This window comes from Schistocerca gregaria, chromosome 3, assembly GCF_023897955.1.
Source record: "Schistocerca gregaria isolate iqSchGreg1 chromosome 3, iqSchGreg1.2, whole genome shotgun sequence".
In the NCBI taxonomy this organism is placed as follows: domain Eukaryota; kingdom Metazoa; phylum Arthropoda; class Insecta; order Orthoptera; family Acrididae; genus Schistocerca; species Schistocerca gregaria.
Window position 1 is genome coordinate 767,043,746 of NC_064922.1, and position 23,849 is coordinate 767,067,594.

The window sequence follows — 23,849 nt, forward strand, 5'->3', positions numbered from 1 at the left end:
TCTGGAACCGCGCGACCACTACGGTCGCAGGTTCGACTCCTGCCTCGGGCATGGATGTGTGTGATGTCATTAGGTTAGGTAGGTTTAAGTAGTTCTACATTCTAGGGGACTGATGACCTCAGATGTTAAGTCCCATAGTGCTCAGAGCTATTTGAACCATTTTCGAACTGTACTGACAGACAATATTTTTAGCGCAACGCAATCTGACTTTCAGTACTCCCTACAAAAGAATGGCGGTGACTAACAACAGTCTATACTTTTCATGAATCACTTACAAAAATCTTCGTTACTCGAAGTACTGCAATACAGCGAGCGCCAATACAGACAGCTAAACAGAAGATTCTAACTACTGAAGGCACTAACTACTGATAGACATAGTTAGCAAATGAAAGATTTTGATAAAGAACAAACAATGTATTTACCTTAATAGTGTTCAAAAGTCATTACAAATTTCGTTTTTTCTGACGGACACACGTCCAGATCGTCCGCTCCATCTCTCTTCCCACTTCCACAACTGCTGGCGGCTCACCTCCAACTGCCCAACGCTACGCGCTGTTCATATCTAACTACCTAACACTACAATAGCAAATATTCCAACAATGCCAACCAGCCACAGATTACACACAGCAGTCAGTGATTTTCATACATAGCGCTACTTGGCGTTACCTAAACAGCCTACTTACTCCATTATTTCCATATAACATTCAGTTACGCATTTAAAAGTATTTACTGGAAGTACGAACTGGTCCCCTACTAAAAAGAATTTCAATTTGCTGAAGATTAATATGAATTACAGGGAATCCCGAAGTACGACAATATTCTGAATAACATTAGTATTAATGACAGCGATAATTTCTGTCGTACGTTGCACAATATAAGCTATCTCGAGCTATACTGCCTGTGCCGCAGTTTCAAACATTCCATTGTGAAAAAAATCCAGCATCCTTCTATGACGAGTGTGCAATGTATGCATGATCAGTAAAGGCCATAAACAGCGTGGGATGCTGCTGACGACAACCTGTACCCGAAAATTTTGCCTGTTTGTCATAAGCAGTTACCGAGTGAAATAATTTATCCGGTGTGTTGGGAAATATCGCAAGATGTCTCCTCAAGACCATAGCGGATTTTTGGGAAGAAATAGCAGTTAAAGAGATGGTACGGTGTGTAAAAAACAGATTATTTAAAAAATGTGACCAACAATCTACCGCCTATAAGCATTGTTCCTGTAGGTATTCCTATTGTTAGGATGTATCTTGACACAAGTCGTCTTTTCTCGTGCAATAAAATGAAGATCGCGAAAAAAATTAAAAGATTTTGTACAATCCTCGGCGTGTTATGCATAGTGAAGGATGTGTTCGACGAATTGAAGATGTGGCGTTGTTTTTAGTCTGTCTTCTATCCACATTCTTCGCTGAAATGAAAGATACTGGTCAGTGACTACCCCTGAAAAGTGATACCGACTCAGTCTGCCAACATCATCTAGAATCTATGTGTCACATGTGATTGTCGAATTGCTGATCAACCTACAAACTGCACATGATTTTTTGGTACTCAAAATGTCATTTCGGGAGTTAACATTCAGGTAACTTAATACGTAATTTCATTGGATTAGACGACAAAACGAAGCTTTAATTGAAATACGGATTCACAAAACTCCCAAACTGTTAAGAAATTAAATTGCACTCTATCAAATTTTATCTTTTCTTTTTTCACTGCTGTATACACCATAGGACGATTACTCTGACAAGTCATGCCTGTAAACTGGTTCCAAAATAATATAACAAAGGAAAGAAAAAATATATTGAAATATTCGAGAATCATTAACGCGATTTCATAAAAATATAAAAGTACCATATCAGCAAATCTTCCATAGCGTTTTTGGTGATGGAAGGCAGTGTAATCTAAGAGCAGAATGCGTTCCTAGCATTTGTGCAAACAGAAAAAGCTTTCGAAAATATAAGATGTAATGAGCAGTAGACAGTATTTAGAAAAAAGTACAGAAACAAATGAATATTGTGTAACATCTACAAACCCCAACTCAGAATAATAAATTTTGGAAAAGCTTTAAACGTTTTATGAAACGATTCTTTTAGTAGTAAAAACAAAAGTAGTTGAGAGAAACATTCGAGGCGCCTTCGAATATCCTCAAAAGCATGTACAGCAAATAAGGAGCCTGCTGAGAATTTAAAGTTCATTGCTGATGCTTGACATTTAAAACATACCAGATGATAAAGTATGCCAAGGCCACATAACCGTAGGGTTATTGTAATAAACGAGGCAAATATCCTCCAGTAATCTTTGAAATTCTAAGATTCTGAGTCAGACTTGAACTTCAAATTCTCAACAGGCTATACATTTGCTACACATGGTTTCGAGAATCATTCAAAGGCATGTCATACGTTTTTCTAATCTACTTCTTACTTTTAGAAACATCATTTCACAAAACATTTGACCAGATACTTTTTCAGTTTTTATTTTTTTTAAATTTTCAATAATGTATTATTATATTATTATTACAGTATTATATTTGTCATTATCAGTCGGTATTCTATTATTACTAAGTTTGTGGCTCAAGAGAAAGCAGATAAGTTTCAATTTATCTTGTGATTTCATATGTATTCTCACTCTTTTTTCTCAAGACGAATTCCACAGTTTCTTCTGCGATGAGTGCAATTTTAGTTCCTTGTTCAACTTGTGAGCTGTCGGCCCTGATACTCACTATTGTCATTCTCAAAGAGCGGTTGGGTGGGACTTGCGAGGCGTCCTTCCGTTACAAAGTGTTGCTTTTCATGGAGGGCCTCTTAGGCATGCATACTCATCGACAACTTCTAGCACGTGATAACCATTGTCGATATCCAATTCTTCTCTTGGCTATGAAAACTTGGACAAAAGTCAATTGGTAATTTCTGTGGAGTGTTGGTTTCTCTTCACGCAAACTTTTGCTATCGAGGTTGCATTTAGAACGGTGCAAAGTAAGGCAGCAATTTATCATTACTGTTGTACCACTTCTAGTCAGAGAAGTAGTATGGATACTGAAGGAACAAAAATTCGAGAAATGTATTCTTAAGGTTTTTAGGCGATGTAGCCCCTGTGGTCGGATTTAAGGAAGCTCTATTGTAAGTAGGCTGTTTACGTTTTCTTATTGGTAACGCTACGTAGCGCTCTGTATGAAAAATCACTGGCTGTGCCGTGTGCAGTCTGTGGCTGGTTTGAATTGTTGTCTGCCATTGTAGTGTTGGGCAGCGGCAGCTGGATGCTAACAGCGCGTAGCGTTGCACAGTTGGAGGTGAGCCGCCAGCAGTGGTGGACGTGGGGAGGGAGATGGCGGAGTTTTGAAATTTGTAAGAATTGGTGTCACGAACTGATATATATATTATGACTATTAAGGTAAATACAGTGTTTGTTCTGTATTAAAATCTTTCATTTGCTAACTATGCCTATCAGTAGTTAGTGCCTTCAGTAGTTTGAATCTTTTATTTAGCTGGCAGTAGTGGCGCTCGCTGTATTGCAGTAGCTTGAGTAACGAAGATTTTTGTGAGGTAAGTGATTTGTGAAACGTATAGGTTAATGTTAGTCAGGGCCATTCTTTCGTAGGGATTTTTGTAAGTCAGATTGCGTTGCGCTAAAAATATTGTGTGTCAGCTTAAGCACAGTCGTGTATAATTTTTCTAAGGGGACGTTTCACTATATAACTTACTGAAAATATTGGGCAAGATGTTTAACACTGAATAGGATTAAAAATATAAACGAGACAAAGAATATAGCCGTGAATAACATAACAAATATAAATAACAACTTGCTTAATCTCAGAATTGGGAACAACAGTGTAGTGGAAGATTCTAGCATAATGCACCGTCCCTTAAGTTACTGGTGTTCAGGGAATGATATCCTTCTTTTCTTTCCATGCGTCAGCTTAGTGAGAAGATAGGTTCTCTTGCCCTCGAACTTTTACAAAATGATAATTTTGTTCTTAAGTATATGTTTACTATTCTTACTGCTTACTCCGTTATTCTACCGAGGAAGTAAGATTTTTATAGACTTGCTCAAGCAATATATATATTAGTACCACTGAGTAATATAAACCTGGAACTGAGAAAGATGGGGTTGGGGTTGTTTTGGAGGAAGAGACCAAACTGCGAAGTCATCGGTCTCATCGGTTTAGGGAAGGACGGGGAAGGAAGTCGGCCGTGCCCTTTCAAAGAAATCATCCCGGCATTTCCCTGGAGCGATTTAGGGAAATCACGGAAAACCTAAATCAGGATGGCCGGACGTGGGATTGAAGAAACTGAGGAAGTAATTACTGATAGTCAACAACAGTACAATATTGTTTGCAGTGAAACGTGAACTACAGGGAATCGAGTGATGGAGAAGCTGGAAGCATTTTATTTGTAGTGCTATCAAAGAACGCTGAAAATTAAATGGACTGACAAGGGAAGAAATAAAGGAGTAACAATAAATATTGAAGGGGATAGAATTCTTTGAAAAACTCTTACCTGAAGAAGGCACAGTTTAGTGGGGTATCTGCTACTGCATCCAGGCATAGTAAACCTGGTCCTGGAAGGACTAGTAGAGGAGAATAGCACTAGGAACAGAGAAAGACTAGAATATGCAATAAACATTACACAAGATTTTTGGTGTGATAGAAACGTAAAGATGAAAAGATTAGCACCAGATACGGATGGATGCAAGAGAGAATCGAACCAGTAGATAAAACATCATACTGCAGTGTTTTCTGCTACTGCTACTATTTCTTCCGAGTCTGCAACACAATTACATTTATCACTTTGTCGTAATGACGTAAAATGTGTTCGTCTCTTGACTAAGTCTGTGTCACGACAAAGGCTATTAATCCTACAGTTCTGAGAATCTGATCCTATTTTACACTTTCTTGCCCGTATCTTCAAATACTTCTTAGCTTCGCGTCGTAACACCACCTTTGAACATGATTCTTGATCCTACAAGGAAACATGCTGCACGTGATCTACAGTTCCTGTGTTTCTCGTATTAATCTAATGTTACATAATCTCCTTCTTTAACGTAAAGCAAGTTCAGATCACGTTTTAGCGCCAGTAACGTAACACAGAAATGCTTATATTTTGGTTATTTAACTCTGTATTTGGCAAGCAACATCAAGACTACGAACTGTTTTCTGTAACATATTGCGAGTTTCGTTCTTGGAAGGGTAACGGTACTTGCCGGCAACGTTTAAGATCTCGTACGCAACGATCTTCTGTTGTCTCTGGCAAAAAGTGTTCTATACAATTTCGTAAACAACGGTAAGGAGAGGTAGGCTACTTTCATCATAGGGAAGCTGCACGGGAGCACAAATGATCAGCGAACAAGGTAACACAACAAACAGAAGATTTACTGAACTTGTATTTCTCCATACAAACGAAGACGCATTACAAATAGTGCAGCAATATTTAGAGTCCAGCTACCACAATGTCCACAAGGAATGGCTTTCTGCACTACAGCATGAACTATGGCGTCGATTAGCGGGCGTCTGCGTAGCAACACGTAGCGCAGTGGCCCCGAGCGTGAGTGCGCTGAGAGGCTGTCGCCTGCCTTCCTACGTATACTGCGGCGACAGAAGGCGCTCCAAGTACAGAGCTGGTGGAGAGCTGCGGCTCAGCAGGCGCATACCACTGCCTCCGCCAGGTTCCACGCGCCCACTATCGGCGTCAGAAGGAAACATACAATTTCGTTGCTATGACGTCCATGGAGTGCTATCAATACGTGATACCTAACTACTGTGCATCTTTAGCAGACATTGCGGGAAGTTATGTGAGCATCAGCTCCCGGGGTAGCATTTTCTTCCGATTTTGCGACGCTGTTTTTTCTTGTACATCAAAATTTCTTATAAGTCTTGAAAGTGAGCAGCTATACACGCTGGCAAGTTCTTACGTATGACAGTAGGTATCTTCTCTGGGAAGAGGAAAACTGATTTGGGCTATTGAATGGAGAACAACAAGTCCAGAAGAAGAAGAAAACAGCACCTCTTGTGCCAGTGAGTGATGTACGACATGACAGCTTTTTTTAGGCATTTCGGATGAAATTGCGTAAAATACAAACTTTTTTTAGGTGCAGAAACAACATTGCAGTACTTATATTGTAGCAAAAAAATGTTCAAATGTGTGTCAATTCCTAAGGGACCAAACTGCTGAGATCATCGGTCCCTAGACTTACACACTTCTTAAACTAATTTATGCTAAGAACAACACTCGTGTCCATGACCGAGGGAGGACTCGAACCTCTGGCGGGAGGGGCCGCGCAGTCCGTGACAGGACGCCTCAAACTGCGTAGCCACTCCGCGCGGCATATTGTAGCACCCATGAGCCTTTTTTGAGCAACAACACTTGTAGGCAAGCTGCATTTTGAAAACAACGTATGTGCAATTGTTCACTTTGATGGCAAAAAATGACAACACCAAGATGGAGTTGTGCGACATAAACGAAAGTTTATACGCTGTTTGATGTCTATTCAAATTTCGCGCCAGTCGCATAAGAGGATGCATGGCAGGTGTGCTATAAATACACGCTGTAAAGGAGCAAATCAGTACACCATGGCATCATTCAAATTCATCAGTGACCCCATTTTAACTGTAATATAAAATCGTCAAACTAGAATTAAAAACCGTCAGTATTTTCCATTTATGTGTCTTTTACAAAATCTTCGTTTATTGTCACTTGCTTTTATCTAAAAATCGTCAATATCGTCTACCCATGTACTTTTACAAAATCACCGCGCGGGATTAGCCGATCTAAGCGCGGCAGTCATGGACTGTGCGGCTGGTCCTGGCGGAGGTTCGAGTCCTCCCACGGGCATGGGTGTGTGTGTTTGTCCTTAGGACAATTTAGGTTAAGTAGTGTGTAAGCTTACGGACAGATGACCTTAGCAGTTAAGTCCCATAAGATTTCACACACATTTGGTTCAAAAATGGTTCAAATGGCTCTGAGCACTATGCGACTTAACTTCTGATGTCATCAATCGCCTAGAACTTAGAACTAATTAAACATAACTAACCTAAGGACATCACACACATCCATGCCCGAGGCAGGATTCGAACCTGCGACCTGCGACTGTATCGCCTAGAACCGCACGGCCACACCGGCCGGTTCACACACATCTGAACTTTTTTTTTTTTTTTTTTTTTTTTTTTACGAAATCATCTGTTATTGTCACCTTTCATATATTTTAACCATCTTCAAATGTAGTTTATACAACCTTTGACTGAAGAGCGGTTTTAATCCGCTGCCAACCTGCCCCGTTTTCGGGACCTCCAATAACAATGAAGAAAGAAAGAAAGCAAAATAAGACCATAAGTGTTAGTTAACTTTGAGATGGGACGCGGTGAGCTGACGTTAAGGAAGAATGCCTTTGAGGTAACGAAGGCCCCCATTACTAACCCCTCATTGAGTTTGAATGAGATCGTGTAATAGGGCTACGAGGAGATGGATTTTGCAACAAGACTTGGCAGGAATGTAGCCACTGTACTGCACTTGATTGCTGCCTGCAGTGGTGACGGGAACGTATAGTTGCAGGCAAACCGGGCTCCTCTAGGCACTATCGAGAGGGACGACCATCCTTAATTAGTTAGTTAGTTACAAGTTCCACAGGTCATTTTAACTATTCTTTTATCGAAATGGTGTTCGACTTCTGGGCCTGGCGGATCGTATTGCATCTACAGCAGCAATGTGAGCAGTAGTTGGCACCACAGTGGCACAACTAACTCTTAAAAATCGGTTACTTCAAGGACAACTCCGTACCAGGCGCCTTGTGCGTTTCACTGATTTCAAACCATCCCAATTTGCGACTCCAGAGGTGTCAAGCGGGAGTTCATTGGAGAGCAGTATGCACGTCTGTTGTGTCTTCTGATAAAAGCTGGTTCAGTCTCGGTGTCAGTGGTGGCCGTGTGTTGGTTATAAGGACCCGAGTTCAGGGCCTGCAATCAACCTGTCTGAGTTCTAGACACGCTGGACCTGCAAAGGAGTTACGGTTTAGGATGCAGTTTCGCATGGCACCAAGCGCACTCTCGCGCTTATTCCACGTTCCCTGACGACAAATCTCTACGTCGGTCTGGTGATTCGACCTGTTGTTCCAATCATAAACACCATCTCAGCGAGTGCTATCCAAAACGATAACGATATTGCACATACCGCTGTTGTAACCCAACATGCTCTATAAAGTGCCGACCTGTTGTGCTGCCATTCATAAACACCGTTTCAGGGGATGTTATCCAAAAGGATAACGCTCTCAGACGTACTGCTGTTGTAACCCAACATGCTGTATAAAGTGCCGATATGTTCCCTTGGTCTGCTCGATCATCAGCTCAGTCCCCAGTCGAGCACAATATCGAACGACAACTCCAGCGTCATCCACAGCCAGCATTAACCGCCCTGTATTGACCAACAAAGTGCAACAAGCATGGATCTCCATCCCACAAACTGACGGCCGGCACCTGTACAAACAATGCATGAACATTTCGTTACTCCACATTAATTAGTTTTTGCTGTTCCTTTTTTTCGTCAGTGCATACATAATTTAAGTAACTTAATATTTTTTCTTCACAACATTTCTGTGTGACAAACAAGGCGTTAACTACATGTCTATTTTCTTTGCACTTTCATATTCACTTAATTGCTTCCCACTCCTCAATAAATTGTAGTATCCTACAAGTTATGTTCGTATTGCATAAAGCTTTCATTCTCCTTCACATGTAACATTTTCTCTTGAATGTTTGTATTTTCGTTTAGTCTTTCACCCTAAGTTTTGCTGTCCTCTATTCCTTGCACGGCCCATTTGTCAGTTGTCACTGCAAGAGATTCTACAAAAGTAACAAGTGTTGTTTACACCGTACGAAGTGGTGCCCTGTTGAACGCAATCAACTCATAATTTGGAACAGATGGTTTCAGGCGTAGAGTAAGCTTATCTTATTTATAATTTATGTGGTTTTCGTAAATCGTTAATTGAGATTCACGGAATCGTTGCCTCAGCAAGAACACGTTTGATCTGATTTCCTATTCTTGCTGAACTTATCTAGCCCTCTGCCTCTAATGTGTTAAGGAAATATATCATCCCTTTTCCTCTACCAATCATCTTAGTGAGGTAACAGTGTCCCCTGTTTTCTAACTATTACTACAACGATTCTGTTCTTATCGTATACTGTCACTGTTTTTAACGTATACTCCACTACAAGATGATACGCAGTTTCAAAAACCAAACCACTGAATAAATTTCACGCTTGAAGTTTCGTTCGATTCTGTTTATGAATACCTGCCATTATCCGACTCGGATAAAATTATAGCTACGTAAACACTTCGCAAGAGCAAATGTACACTCCTGCAAATTGAAATAAGAACACCGTGAATTCATTGTCCCAGGAAGGGGAAACTTTATTGACACATTCCTGGGGTCAGATACATCACATGATCACACTGACAGAACCACAGGCACATAGACACAGGCCACAGAGCATGCACAATATCGGCACTAGTACAGTGTATATCCACCTTTCGCAGCAATGCAGGCTGCTATTTTCCCATAGAGACGATCGTAGAGATGCTGGATGTAGTCCTTTGGAACGGCTTGCCATGCCATTTCCACCTGGCGCCTCAGTTGGACCAGCGTTCGTGCTGGACGTGCAGACCGCGTGAGACGACGCTTCATCCAGTCCCAAACATGCTCAATGGGGGACAGATCCGGAGATCTTGCTGGCCAGGGTAGTTGACTTACACCTTCTAGAGCACGTTGGGTGTCACGGGATACATGCGGACGTGCATTGTCCTGTTGGAACAGCAAGTTTCCTTGCCCGTCTAGGAATGGTAGAACGATGGGTTCGATGACGGTTTGGATGTACCGTGCACTATTCAGTGTCCCCTCGACGATCACCAGAGGTGTACGGCCAGTGTAGGAGATCGCTCCCCACACCATGATGCCCGGTGTTGGCCCTGTGTGCCTCGGTCGTATGCAGTCCTGATTGTGGCGCTCACCTGCACGGCGCCAAACACGCATACGACCATCATTGGCACCAAGGCAGAAGCGACTCTCATCGCTGAAGACGACACGTCTCCATTCGTCCCTCCATTCACGCCTGTCGCGACACCACTGGAGGCGGGCTGCACGATGTTGGGGCGTGGGCAGAAGACGGCCTAACGCTGTGCGGGACCGTAGCCCAGCTTCATGGAGGCGGTTGCGAATGGTCCTCGCCGATACCCCAGGAGCAACAGTGTCCCTAATTTGCTGGGAAGTGGCGGTGCGGTCCCCTACGGCACTGCGTAGGATCCTACGGTCTCGGCGTGCATCCGTGCGTCGCTGCGGTCCGGTCCCAGGTCGACGGGCACGTGCACCTTTCGCCGACCACTGGCGACAACATCGATGTACTGTGGAGACCTCACGCCCCACTGGTTGAGCAATTCGGCGGTACGTCCACCCGGCCTCCCGCATGCCCACTATACGCCCTCGCTCAAAGTCCGTTAACTGCACATACGGTTCACGTCCACGCTGTCGCGGCATGCTACCAGTGTTAAAGACCGCGATGGAGCTCCGTATGCCACGGCAAACTGGCTGACACTGACGGCGGCGGTGCACAAATGCTGCGCAGCTAGCGCCATTTGACGGCCAACACCGCGTTTCCTGATGTGTCCGCTGTGCCGTGCGTGTGATCATTGCTTGTACAGCCCTCTCGCAGTGTCCGGAGCAAGTATGGTGGGTCTGACACACCGGTGTCAATGTGTTCTTTTTTCCATTTCCAGGAGTGTATAAAGGCAACAGCGTCACTAGAGCGGATTGACTGAGAACCGCGTTAATCCCGACTCTTACATATTTGTTGTGTCTTCAGTGTTTGCTCCGTTGGCATTAAAACAAAGAAAGAAAGAAGCATACTCGATCTGTTAATGAGACATGAAATAAACGTTAATTACTGGTGTAATAAAAAATGTAAACTCTTCCACGGATCTTACATTGAATTTCAGAAAATAAAGGTACATGTACAAAGTTGGATGACTGATAAGACAAGAGCAGCTTCCTTCCGAATATGGAAATGGCCACTGCTGGCGATGTTGCTGCAGGAAGAAAATCTTAAGCACCGACAACTTTGTGGAGTATCTTCAAGTCTCATTTGTTAAATAATACTAGAGAATGCTTGCAGAGGAAAGGAAGTGTTATTTTTTGTTTTGAGAATCATACTATTCTATGTCCTGAAATATTGAGTGTCTGAAAACTGTAGAGGTATCATGCCACGAAAGTCCTTTGTACTGCATAAATTAATTTAAAATTTTACAGAGACCTCTGCTGTTACTCTTTTCTCCAGGTTGGAAGGTCAGAAGCCTCTGTTATGTAAAGCCGAAGACGATAAGAACAAAGCAACGGACGAAATGTTGTCGGCAGGTGACAAACGGGAAGATGGAACTCCCTCATCGACAGAAACGTAAGTCGTCGTCTGATGCATGTTACGGCAACAAAAACTTAAAAAACACATTTCTCGTGATATCTGAACTTGATGTTGGCACCAATGTTACACATACATCCTTTCTTATTCACTCATTGCCACTTCATTGTTTCAGGGAGTCAACGAACTCAAAAGAGCAACAAGCTGAAGAACCTCCACCACCCGTTCCTTTCTTAAAACTGGTAAGTTTCCGTTTTTATGAGAGTTGTCTAGCAGCATGTTGCTGAACGATATTACATTACCATTACAAATCTGATGATAGTAGGTAATTCACGGTAGCTGGTTGTTTTATCTTCTAGAACATTCCATTACATCAAAACGCAAACAGGGAAAATAATTCTTTCAAAGATTTTCGGTCTTAGAAACACGAAACAGCTAAGAGTGGCAAATTCCATTCGTTTTTCCTCATATTTTATTGTCTTCATTGGAATGATACTGTTCACCTGTCTCGAAAAGTGGTCTGTGGGGTAGTACTTTATTAGACACAAGACCCGTCACGTTCACAATTAGTCATACATGCACCAAAATTTTGGTACTTACTTCTACGAATATACTCTGCTAGCCACTATATAGTGCATGGCGGAGGGCAGCTTGCACTACTGCTACACATGCCTTTCCCAAACGCAAATGGAACGAGAGGGAAACGACAGTGCATGTGTGTGTGTGTGTGTGTGTGTGTGTGTGTGAATTCCTAAGGGACCAAACCGCTGAGATCGTCGGTCCCTAAACCTACACACTACGTAAACTAACTTATGCTAAGAACAACACACACACCCGTGCCTGAGGGAGAGGCCGCGCAATCCGTGACATGGCTCCTTAAACCGCACCGCCACTCCGCACGGCGAAACGACAATCTATATGACTCCGCACAAGCCCTGATTTACCGTGTCGTTGCTGTTCACACCTGAAGTGTGTGTTTATGGCAGTAGGATCGTTTTGCCGTCTGCTGCCAATGTCCGTTTCCTAAACTTTTTCAACAATGTTACGCAAAAAGAACCTCTTCATCCCTACAGAGACATCAGTTTCAGTTCACGTAGCATTTCTGTAATATTCATGTGTTGATCGAACGTACCGGTAACAAATCTAGGAGCCCGCCTGTGAATTGGTTCAGTCTTTCGCTAAACCGACCTGGCATAGACCCAGAACACTCAACAATGTCTCGGAAAATGTTGTGTGTGCAGTTTCCTTTATCGACAAGCAACACTTTCCTAAAATTCTCCCGGTAAACGACGACGGCCATTCGCCTTTCCTACTACCGGCTTTACTTGCTCGTTACATTTCACACCATTCTGCAACGTTAATGCATGCATTCTTAATTGACGTGCATGTATTAAAAAGCTGCCAGCGCTGTGGTCGAGCGGTTCTAGGCGCTTCAGTCCGGAACCGTGCTGCTGCTACGGTCGCAGATTCGAATCCTGCCTCGGGCATGGACGTGTGTGATGTTCTTAAGTAGTTCTAAGTCTAGGGGACTGATGACCTCAGATGTTAATTCCCATAGTGCTTAGAGCCATCTGAACCATTTATTAGGCAGCTCTGTCATGTTCTTCTGCCACATGTTTCATGTTGACCTGTTGTACGAACAAGTATTTCGAATGCTCCATTAGAACTGTGTTCCTGTCGAACATTAGAGATGCAGGTAATGGTTTGAAGATCTCATTATACATTCAGGTTACAAAAGTCATGGCATAGCAATATAAACGTATACAGATGTCGGTGGTATCGCGTACACAAGGCGTAAAAAGCAGTGCATTGGCGGAGCTGCCGTTTGTACTCAGGTGGTTCATGTAAAAGGTTTCCTACGTAATTATGGCCTCACGAAGGAAATTAAGAGACTGGACACAGAACAGTACTTGAAGCTAGACACGTGGGACATTCCAGTCCTGAAATCATTAGGGAATTCATTATTCTGAGATCCACAGCGACGAGAGTGTGCCGAGAATAACAAATTCGAGGTTTTACCTTCCAGTACAGACAACGCAGTGGCCGATGGTCTTCACTTAAAGAGCGAGACAACTACTGAAAAACCCCGACTTCAGTTGGTAAGAGCTGCCGGTAGAGTAAGAGCTGCCGGTAGAGTTCGAGTGTGGCGCAGTTCCGACGGACCCATGGATCCAAGTTGTCAGCAAGGCACTCTGCGAGCTGGTGGTGACTCCATAATGGTGTGGGCTGTGTTTACATGCGACAGACTGGCTCTTCTGATACAACTGCACCGACCATTGACTGAAAATGATTATGTTTAGCTACTTGGGGCCATTTGCAGCCATTCACGGACTTCATGTTCGGCTGTAGAGGCAGCTTGACTCGGTATTGGCAGGTGATTTCTAAACTCTTCTTGAACCCATGAGACGTCGAATTGCTGCACTATGCCGCCGGACAAAAGGAAGTCCGACAGGATAGCGGGAAGTATCCCATGACTTTGTCACCTCAGGTATAGATAACTAAATAAAATATCCTCATAATATTTTGCCTCATCAGCGTAGGCCGGTCTGAACACAAAGAACACACGTGGCTTACGATTTAGTCTCAAGAAAAGTATGGTTACTCCAACGCAAGGCAAGTAAGTTAGAAACTAGGGAACGTGGTTCTGCTCACTAGAGAAAGACTGTAAACGAAACGGTACACGTAGGGGGGTTTATTAAAGTATCTCTGCTTTCTTCGACCATAAGGAATAGCTGTGTGTCAATTTGCCTACTGACAACAGATACCCAGCCTCTCATGTGGTGTTGGCGAATTTGTACCCCGATGTCGTTGTATAGGATCTATAACAATTTATCGATTCAGGCGACAGCTTCTTGTCACTCTCGCGGCGTCAAGAAATTCTCTTGCAGTGGCTTTTCCCTCTTTCTTCTCGTAGGTTATGGACACGTACAATATTTTTCAAAAAGATTTCGGGCTTGCAGCCGGTCGTCGTAAGCCTCATTGCACGATATTTCGGCTGGACAACTCCCAGCCATCTTCAGGTGGATGTTCTGGTTAAACGGAAGAGTGACGGCACTGTGGTACATTCTGTCTATCGCAAGCCTCCTCACACCGATTTGTGTTTACATCCCTCAAGTTGCCATCACCCATCACAGACCATGAGTGTACTTAAAACCCTTGTACACAGGGCACACACAGAGTTGGATGTAGAGAATTTGCCTAAGGAACTGGCACATTTGAGGACTGTGTTCAGAGACAATGGGTACTCGACCCGGCAAATAAACAGGGCCTTCTCAACTAGAGACAGAAACCGGAAAGTGGATAAAGAGGAGGACGCGCCAGCACCATTTTAATGTGTAAGTGGATTTTCGTCCACCTTCTAAGATTTCGGATTTGCTGGGATCGGTGAAGGATGATTTATTACTGCGGAAGGCGGGAATCTACAAAATACTGAGTCAGTGTTGTATGGCCTATATAGGACAGACAACACGTACAGTGGAAGAGCGTTGCACAGAAGATCAACGTTGCACTCGCCTACTGCAACACAGTAAGTCTGCAGTTGCGGAACATTGTATTTCTAACGGACATTTAATGGAGTACGACAAAACTTCGATTTTGGCCACTACAAAAACTTTTTGGGACTCCATTATCAAAAAATCAGTTGAAATACCCATTGTGGGAAATCTAATGAACCGTGACAGTGGTTACCAATTGAACAACGCATGGAATCCCGTCATCTCCGAAATCTGCTCGAGACGAAGACGCCAGAGGACTTCGATAGCTGCGGCCAGCGACAATACCGACGGCAGCTGAGTACTGCAGTTCCACCAGCGAGGGCGCTGCCGCTGGCGGTGTGGCCCTTCTGTCTCCACGACTGCAACCCATGTGCGGTAGTACTATCAGCGCACTACATAAGACGGAGCGGGGAACGTCTTCATCAGTCCTCTTTCGCCTCACCTGAAGATGACTGGCAGTTGTCCAGCAGAAATTTCGTGCAATGAAATTTACGACGACCGGCTGAAGCCTGAAATCTTTTTGAACAGTTGATTCGCCGGGAAAATTTCAAATTGTACAGGCACAGGTACAGTATTGGTTACTATTGTCTCGCCACCTCCCCCCCCCCCTCCCCCCTCCAGTTGACCACGAATCTACATCTAGATCTATATTTACGCACTGTACATCACCATGAAGTACATCGCAGAGTGTACTTCCGTTTTGACCCTTCCCGTTACTTGTGAATTGGAAGAATAATGATTATTTATAACTCGTTGAGCGAAAAGTTAGTAGTCTAAACTCATCTCCAGGGACCGATACAGACGGAGCTGAAGAACATTTCAATTTTCACTTGCTGAGATGACCACTGTTTGCCTTCCAGTTCCGCTTCTCGTCGACCTGGGAGCAACTGCTGCTGTTTGCCGGGATGGTGGCGGGGCTGGGATCGGGCGTCACCCAACCTGCCGGCCACTGGCTGCTCGGCGACCTCACTAAGGTCATGGTGGACTTCGGCACGGCCACAGTCAACGCGTCGATGGCCAACGTGACGCTGTCGGACCAGGAGGTGAACGTCTTCCTGCAAGGAATCAGGCACTACGCCATATACAGCGCAGTCCTGGGCATCGCAAACTTCTCCCTCAGCTACGTCTCCACCTTCATCTTCAAACGCGTTTCAAGCAGACAGGTACGTATCTAGAGAGATGTAAGACCTCTCATCAAGGAAAAGCTCTTGAAATACAGTCTTCGCTTTTGACATCTCATGTCTTCCAAAGTTTGCGTTGCTTCACTTGCTGCAACAAGACTAGAATACTCACACTTTGAGTCTGCTTTTACAATCCAAGCAAGATGAGTGAATTGAAATCAATTTATTTCTGAAGAATATACAGGTTTCTGAACCTACAGCGTCAGAGTTAAATGGATGATAGATGACCAAAATCTGAGTTGAGGGAGGAGACACTTTGACTTTTTGCACTCAGCCGTAATAACTATGAAAAGTGCACCTACGGTGTGAAGCACTATTTTGAGAGTAGTGACCAATCCTTGGAAACCAATATTTTGAGTGATACAAACTCTGGAACGAGTAGTGCGTGCTATGCAAGATTTTCTGAAGTGCTTATCTTTCTTCATCGACGTTACTGGCAAGACCTTTAAAAACAATACCGAACTTAGGAGAACGGTGAACTGGATTACATGAAGTTTTTGAACACAAGGACACAAGAGGAATTGGTTGGTAGAGTCCCACCTCTCTTTCTCATTCTGTAACAGACAACATGGTTGTTTCAGAGAGTGTGGAGAAAGAGATATCCACCATCGTGATGCATACAATGACGTTGGTGGTCATCACTTTAAATTGTTGCCACAAAGTTTAGTTGTTTACCTTAAAAGCAAATCAAATATTCATTTATTAGATCATTATTGCAAATTAGCCAATTCGCTATCTTCTACTATCGTCTGAATCTGAGGTTCTGGGTTATGCTGTATTTCTTATGCTAAAAGGCGAGTTGTGATCTAATCGTGATGTGCACGATCTATTCATGACTAAATTATCCTCACACACATCATAAATTTTAAAATAAATCATTAAGCTCTGCATTATTCTGGATGCAAAACTTCAGTACTGATTTTTCAATTCATAATTTACTTCCAATATCGGACAAGCGAACAGCAGCAGTGTTTCGAGATGAGTGCTGTGTGCAGTTTCTAGGAGGAAGTTAATGTATATGCTTGTTTATTACGTAATACACATCTCTTATAAGGCACGGTCTTAAATGAGAAGAACTTGCTTTCTATTCTCCTTCAGTCCAAAAGTTTCGAGACTGGATTAACAGAAACAAGTAAAGATGGAGGTTTGATGCTTCACGCATTCTACACTGTGTTTGTCCACTTGAGTACAACGCACCAAACGTTTGTACGACTATTTGAAACTGTCAGAGAAGTCTTACATCGTGATGGTGTTCAGTCACATTGGCTTGAATGTTGGTTATGTCATCAAAGTACAGACCCTTGATGTGAATTTCTTCATCTTGCCGTTCTGTGGAAGGTGCCTGTTGATAAAACCTAGTACGGTGACCCGTGATGATTTGTTTCATAAACGAACTGTAGGCGTCCACGAGTAGTGTGCCTTGATGGAAGTCAAGACATCCGGGACAAATTCTGCACGCACTTTTCTCTTCTCCCAATCGTTCTGAAGAATGTTTGCATACTCGATTTGCTCCACTGTCATTTGTGACACATCAACGTCGAACGTCTACGGCTATACTGTGTGCTCACAACCAGTTGGTGGAATGTATCTGTGTTTACAGCTGCCACCGTAGTTACTGCGCTGGCGTTGCTTGTGCGCCAGAAATAAAATTAGTCTCAGAACTTTTTGGACCTTCTATACTTCCGTGTATGCAGGGTAAATCACCTGAAACTTGCACTACAGATATTGATGAAATGAAAAGTACTATTGATATGCAGTTTTCACAGAATGGACTAGTAGCCAGAGACTCGTATTGTTAACCAACCAACAGATTGTAAAAACACTTGGAAAGCGTATTTTTTGTGCAAACATATGCTTCTTAAATGTGACAATGCCTATTGACATTAACAAACTAAATGTTGGGTAAATTAGAACATTTTCGAAAAGTTCCCACTCCGACACTCGTACAATACCTGTGGTAGCACACACTATAGAACAATATAAATGCATACACTAGTTATGCTGATTCTGACGATTAACAGGGCAATTGTCCATCACAGGTTGTGTTCAAAATGATCACCGCTTCCAGTCTCACCTGGAACGAATGCTACACACGTGCTAGTATTTTTTAGTGGCGATGTCCGAGCAGGCTGTAGTAATACGTCGTTACATATCATCGGGTGTAGTTGGCATGTCCTTAGAGAAAAGCCTACACGCATCAGATCCGGGGAACCGGCCGGCCAACGTACAGGTCGTCTGCGTCCAATCCAACGATTTGGAAACAATTCATGAAGGCATCCTATAGTACTTCGTGCACTATGGATTGGTCACCCATCATGTTAGTACCACATGTTCCTGATAGTCTGCAGAGGAACGTCTTCTAGTATCCATGGAAGATTATCACACATTTAGACTCGATGGACGGTGGCGTTGCACCTTAAAAAAGCCAGCAGGGATTGTCAACAGACAATAGTGCATGTTTGAGTGGTTTACATGCCCATGACTAGTAAGTGTGGCTTCATCATTAAACAAGGTAGATCACATGATACGTCTGGAATATCCCGTCTCTATCCCCATGTACGGAAGTTAACATGGTTCTCATAATTGTTTCCATGGAGAGAGATGTGATAGAGATGGAATCTATCTCGATGGAGAATGCATAGGACACCCGTCTTGACACAGGCCACTTGCTTCCTCGTGCGATTGTGAGAAAGCTAAAGTGCATATCAACTGCAAGAGCACTAAATTCTACTTCCTTCAGCCGTCAATGGTTTTTCCTGTTGCGTTTTTAAGTGTTACACCACCGCTTTCACGTAAATGGTTGCAGAGGTTGAGAAATAATTGCCAAGACTGGTGACGTCTGTTAGGATATCTTGCCGCATACGCCATACAAGAACGAAGTACATTCTTCCAAAGCTCTCCACATACCATGGGTATGTCGGCTTTTTACTGCATGGGTAAATCCCATGGTCCATTCACGACCTACAGCTTGGACTGTTCACACAAATGACTAGCAAGTCGTAATACATTCAGGGAACACACAATCACACTGTAAGCAAACATAACAACATCGTGCCTAGCAACTACATAGGTTAAATGGTACAAACAAGTGCCTGTGTGGAAACTTTTCAAAATACGGCATCTCGTAAATTATTCTTTCTAAAATTTGCAACAAACATCACTGAGATTCTAATTTATCCTACCTTAAGTCTGTTTATGTGAATAGGCATTGTTAAAAAGTATACGTTTGCACAGAAATACACTTCCTAAGTGTTAAAGCAATCTGTTTATTGGCTAACAATAAGAGCCCCTGACTGCCAATCCGTTCTGTGGAAACCGCACATCAATGGCACTTTCCATTTCCACAACATTTGCAGTGCAAGTTTTAGGTGATTCACTCTATAATATAGTAACGTTAATTAATGATTCATTAATTATTTCGGCCCACAGTCAGGACACAAGAAAGTATAAAGATAGTAGTTTGCGTGACGCGTAAGATAGTCACCAAAAACAGCGTCGACCACTTCGGAAAAACAGTGGGTTTTATCTAACCACAGGATGATGTGGCATTAAACAGCAAAGACGTAACACATTTACTAAGATCTATACTTTCACAGAAAGCTTTTGATTCACTTGCAAATAGATATGCGCTGTTAGTCGTCGGGAAAAAGGCACAGATTCAACATGTTGCATACTGAAGAATACATAAGCCACATTTATTACACTTGATGACTGAGGTTACATCAAAACTGAAATAATTTAGACAGGAAGGTTCAAAAACTATTCCCAATACTCCTTGAAAAATATTTCACTGCGAGAGAATAATTTCAGGTACCCAAACTGTAAAAGAGCGAAAACATTATAACCACTAACAACTGCGAGATTGAATCTCAGCTGGTGGTGTTGCGAGTACACGACTGGGTAAGGACAGAGCGACGATGCGGGCCGCATATGGAGAGACTCACAGACATAAGCGAGTTTGGTAAAGAGCAGACTGTTATGGCCTAGCGCCTGGTAACGACCATGTCTTAAACGGCGACGCGGAGTGGCTGCTCACTTGTAACTGTATTGAGCATCTATGGAAACTGGTTGAAGGATGGTGAACCTACCAGCACGTGACAAGGGGTTGACATCCCCTCCCCGTAATGCAAGCAGGAAGTCGGAAGCTTACCCTTTCTGTAATGCTGCATAAGAGTCGGTTTGTGGCAGACCTGACAACGGCGTATATTGCTGGTGTAGGCTTTAATGTCTCTGAGGTTAGTGTTTAGCACACGTTCTTGAACATGAGATTCTGAGACTCCATAGTAGAGGACCTCCCTCCCTCCACGCCCCACTGCACCTTACCATGTGGCTCACAGGTTCCCCTCTCCACGCCCACCTGCGCCTTACCATGTGGCTCACAGGTTCTTGAACATAAGACTCCGTAGTAGAGGACCTCCCCCTCTCCACGACCCGCTGCGCCTTACCAGGTGCTCACAGGTTCTTGAACAAAAGACTCTAAGACTCCGTAGTAGAGGACCTCCCCCTCTCCACGCCCCGCTGCGCCTTACCATGTGGCTCACAGGTTCTTGAACATAAGGCTCTGAGACTCCATAGTAGAGGACCTCCCTCCCTCCACGCCCCACTGCACCTTACCATGTGGCTCACAGGTTCCCCTCTCCACGCCCACCTGCGCCTTACCATGTGGCTCACAGGTTCTTGAACATAAGACTCCGTAGTAGAGGACCTCCCCCTCTCCACGACCCGCTGCGCCTTACCAGGTGCTCACAGGTTCTTGAACAAAAGACTCTAAGACTCCGTAGTAGAGGACCTCCCCCTCTCCACGCCCCGCTGCGCCTTACCATGTGGCTCACAGCTTCTTGAACATAAGGCTCTGAGACTCCATAGTAGAGGACCTCCCTCCCTCCACGCCCCACTGCACCTTACCATGTGGCTCACAGGTTCCCCTCTCCACGCCCACCTGCGCCTTACCATGTGGCTCACAGGTTCTTGAACATAAGACTCCGTAGTAGAGGACCTCCCCCTCTCCACGACCCGCTGCGCCTTACCAGGTGCTCACAGGTTCTTGAACAAAAGACTCTAAGACTCCGTAGTAGAGGACCTCCCCCTCTCCACGCCCCGCTGCGCCTTACCATGTGGCTCACAGCTTCTTGAACGTAAGACTCTGAGACTCCATCATAGAGCACCTCCTCCTCTCCACGCCCCGCTGCGCCTTACCATGTGGTTCACAGGTTCTTGAACATAAGACTCTGAGGCTCCATAGTAGAGTACCTCCCGCTCTCCACGCCCCGCTGCGCCTTACCATGTGGCTCACAGGTTCTTGAGCGTAAGACTCTGAGACTCTGTAGTAGAGGACCTCCCCCTCTCCACGCCCCACTGAGTCTTACCATTTGGCTCAACATCGTCAATTACGTCTGCAATAGAGATGAGTTCATAGAAATTGGATCATGGATCAATGGAAAGGTGTCCCCTGGTCGCATAATTCACTTTTCTTTGTTTTAGATTGTACAAGAACCACCACGGTTCTCAAACTGCACGATTCTAAAATTTTAAAAAGAGTAAAGATATTGAAAAATGTGATAAAATAGAAGTACTCAGTATGTTAAGGGAAAAGAAAATTTAATTGTGATGGAAGACAGAATTCCATACAAGGGAGTGGAAAAGATGGACAACATAGAGAAAGGAATGAAAGTGGAAGCTGGAAGGAATAATTTTTGCACCAGCTTAAATAAATAACCGCACCTGTTGGTTTTAGATTTATGAAAGAAGATTGTTTACGTGAAAGAGAGGTGAATTGTCAGACTGTTTCAGACGGAAATTGTGGAGTGTAAAACCACAGTAAGATAAACTTCAAAAGATTGTAGACCACGTCATGAAAATAAATGGTGGATGAATACCAAGGGCCGGAAATGTCATCCAGTGGTGTTACAAAGTATCGACGTAACAGAGACAAACGCCAGCGGTTACGTCACTCCTTAGGCAGTAAACTTTTGCACGTTATACAGCTGCGCGGAGTGGCGGAGTGGCCGCGCGGTTAGAGGCGCCTTGTACGGATTGCGCGGCCCCTTCCGACGGAGGTTCGAGTCGTTCCTAGGGCTTGGGTGTGTGTACTGTTCTTAGCATAATTCAATTTAAATAGTGTGTAAGTCTAGGGACCGATGTCCTCAGCAGTTTGGTCCCTTAGGAATTCACACACACACATTTGAACACGTTATACAGTTTAAAAGGTGACAGGCGTCGCTGTATTCGACAGTATCTAATACATCTCATGCTGCCGTGCTCATTGCCAGGAATGCCGCTTAACTTAGATGCACTGAAACATCGTCCTATATCTTCTCCATTAGTAAACTAGTATCGTGAATTTCTTCCTGTGTTATCCCTAGAAGTTGGCCTGTATTGTCTTCGCAACCAGATTTTGAATGGCTAAATGTTTCCAAGAGGACAAGCGGACTACGACTGCAATGCATTGGTTACTAAATGCTCTTTAAAACTGAGGATGTTACAGAAATGCAGAAAATTACTAATTGTGACGTAACGAAGCAGCGTCAATTTTGACGTCGGTTCAGCACAGCGCAATTTTCAAATTCCTTTAAACAATGGCTTCAGTATAAAAGGCTAACCGAACGCGTAAAACGCATCTGGAGAGCTTATTCTCTAATCCGTTACATACAGGGATACTATAAATGATTAAATCGTTTTCAGAGTTCTATATTTTCGAAAGTACTACATGTACAAATATGACAGAAGCATCAATACAACCGGAGAATCGCTGAGTATGCATTGCGCCCGCCAACTGTCTTTACGATGCTGTGCTTTGACAAAATGGTGACAACGCTAGAAAAGAGATCCTGTGTGTTGGAGTATACGAGATGTTTACCTGGCCCAACTGTGTAACATGCATTCATAAGGAATTATGGAAAAGAACCACCATGTATAGAAAGCATTGCGTGTCGGTATTGGCAATTTAGGGACACTTGTCGTTTCTGTAAACAAGAAAATACCAGTCGAGGCCGTGAGGGAACATTTCGAACGCAGTCCACGAAATTCGACTGTCCGTGTAAGCCACGAACTTGGAATACCGAAGGGGGGAGGGGGGCAACAGCAAAACCAGAAGATTATGGTTGCTGCCTTCAATTTTGCATCACAATGTAGGAAACACTTGAGGACAAACATTTCGCCTTCAAGCTGATATTCAGCAATCTTTCATTTATCTCGAAAGGTTAATCGCCACAATGTGTGAGTGTGAGGCACTGAAAATCCACGTGAAAGTGAAGCGTATGAACGAGATTCGCCGTCGTTAATGTTTTTCAGTGCAATGTCACGGACGAACTTGGATGAACCCTTTTTCTTTTGTGAGAATACTGTGGAGAGTACTTCTTACCTTCATATGCTGCAGTTGTGGTTCTTTGCACAGCTGACAGCCGATTCCGAGAATTTCATCTTCCAATACGACAGGGCACCCTCTCATTGGACCATCGACGTTCGTTGCTATCTAAACGATGAACTTTCGCATCGCTGGATTGGGTCTAGTGGCGAAGATGATGTGGCTTTGCCCTTGAAGGTACATTAAAGATCGAGTTTACATACCCCCACTGACAGGTACACTGGAGCAGCTCAACGAATACCGCAGTATTGCTGTGATGATCATTAAGAGGATGTCACTACATAAGTTAAGGAACGAACCTGGCTACCGCATGGACGTGTGTCGTGTGACTAGAAGGCCACTCATAGAGCATTTAGAGAGTCCGAAATGCTAATTTGGTGAGTTTATGCTTATATTCATTCACCAATCCTATTAGTACAAATACT

General features: G+C 43.7%; 1 protein-coding gene across 1 annotated transcript in view; it reads left to right on the forward strand.

Moving 5' to 3' along the window:
• LOC126354018 (ATP-dependent translocase ABCB1-like) overlaps positions 1-23,849 on the forward strand; it is a 242,263-nt gene that overhangs the window by 22,177 nt on the left and 196,237 nt on the right. Inside the window, exons 3-5 of the mRNA XM_050003341.1 lie at positions 11,309-11,425; positions 11,562-11,628; positions 15,741-16,043. Coding sequence (XP_049859298.1) covers positions 11,309-11,425; positions 11,562-11,628; positions 15,741-16,043 — 487 coding nt within the window. The remainder of the gene's footprint in view (positions 1-11,308; positions 11,426-11,561; positions 11,629-15,740; positions 16,044-23,849) is intronic.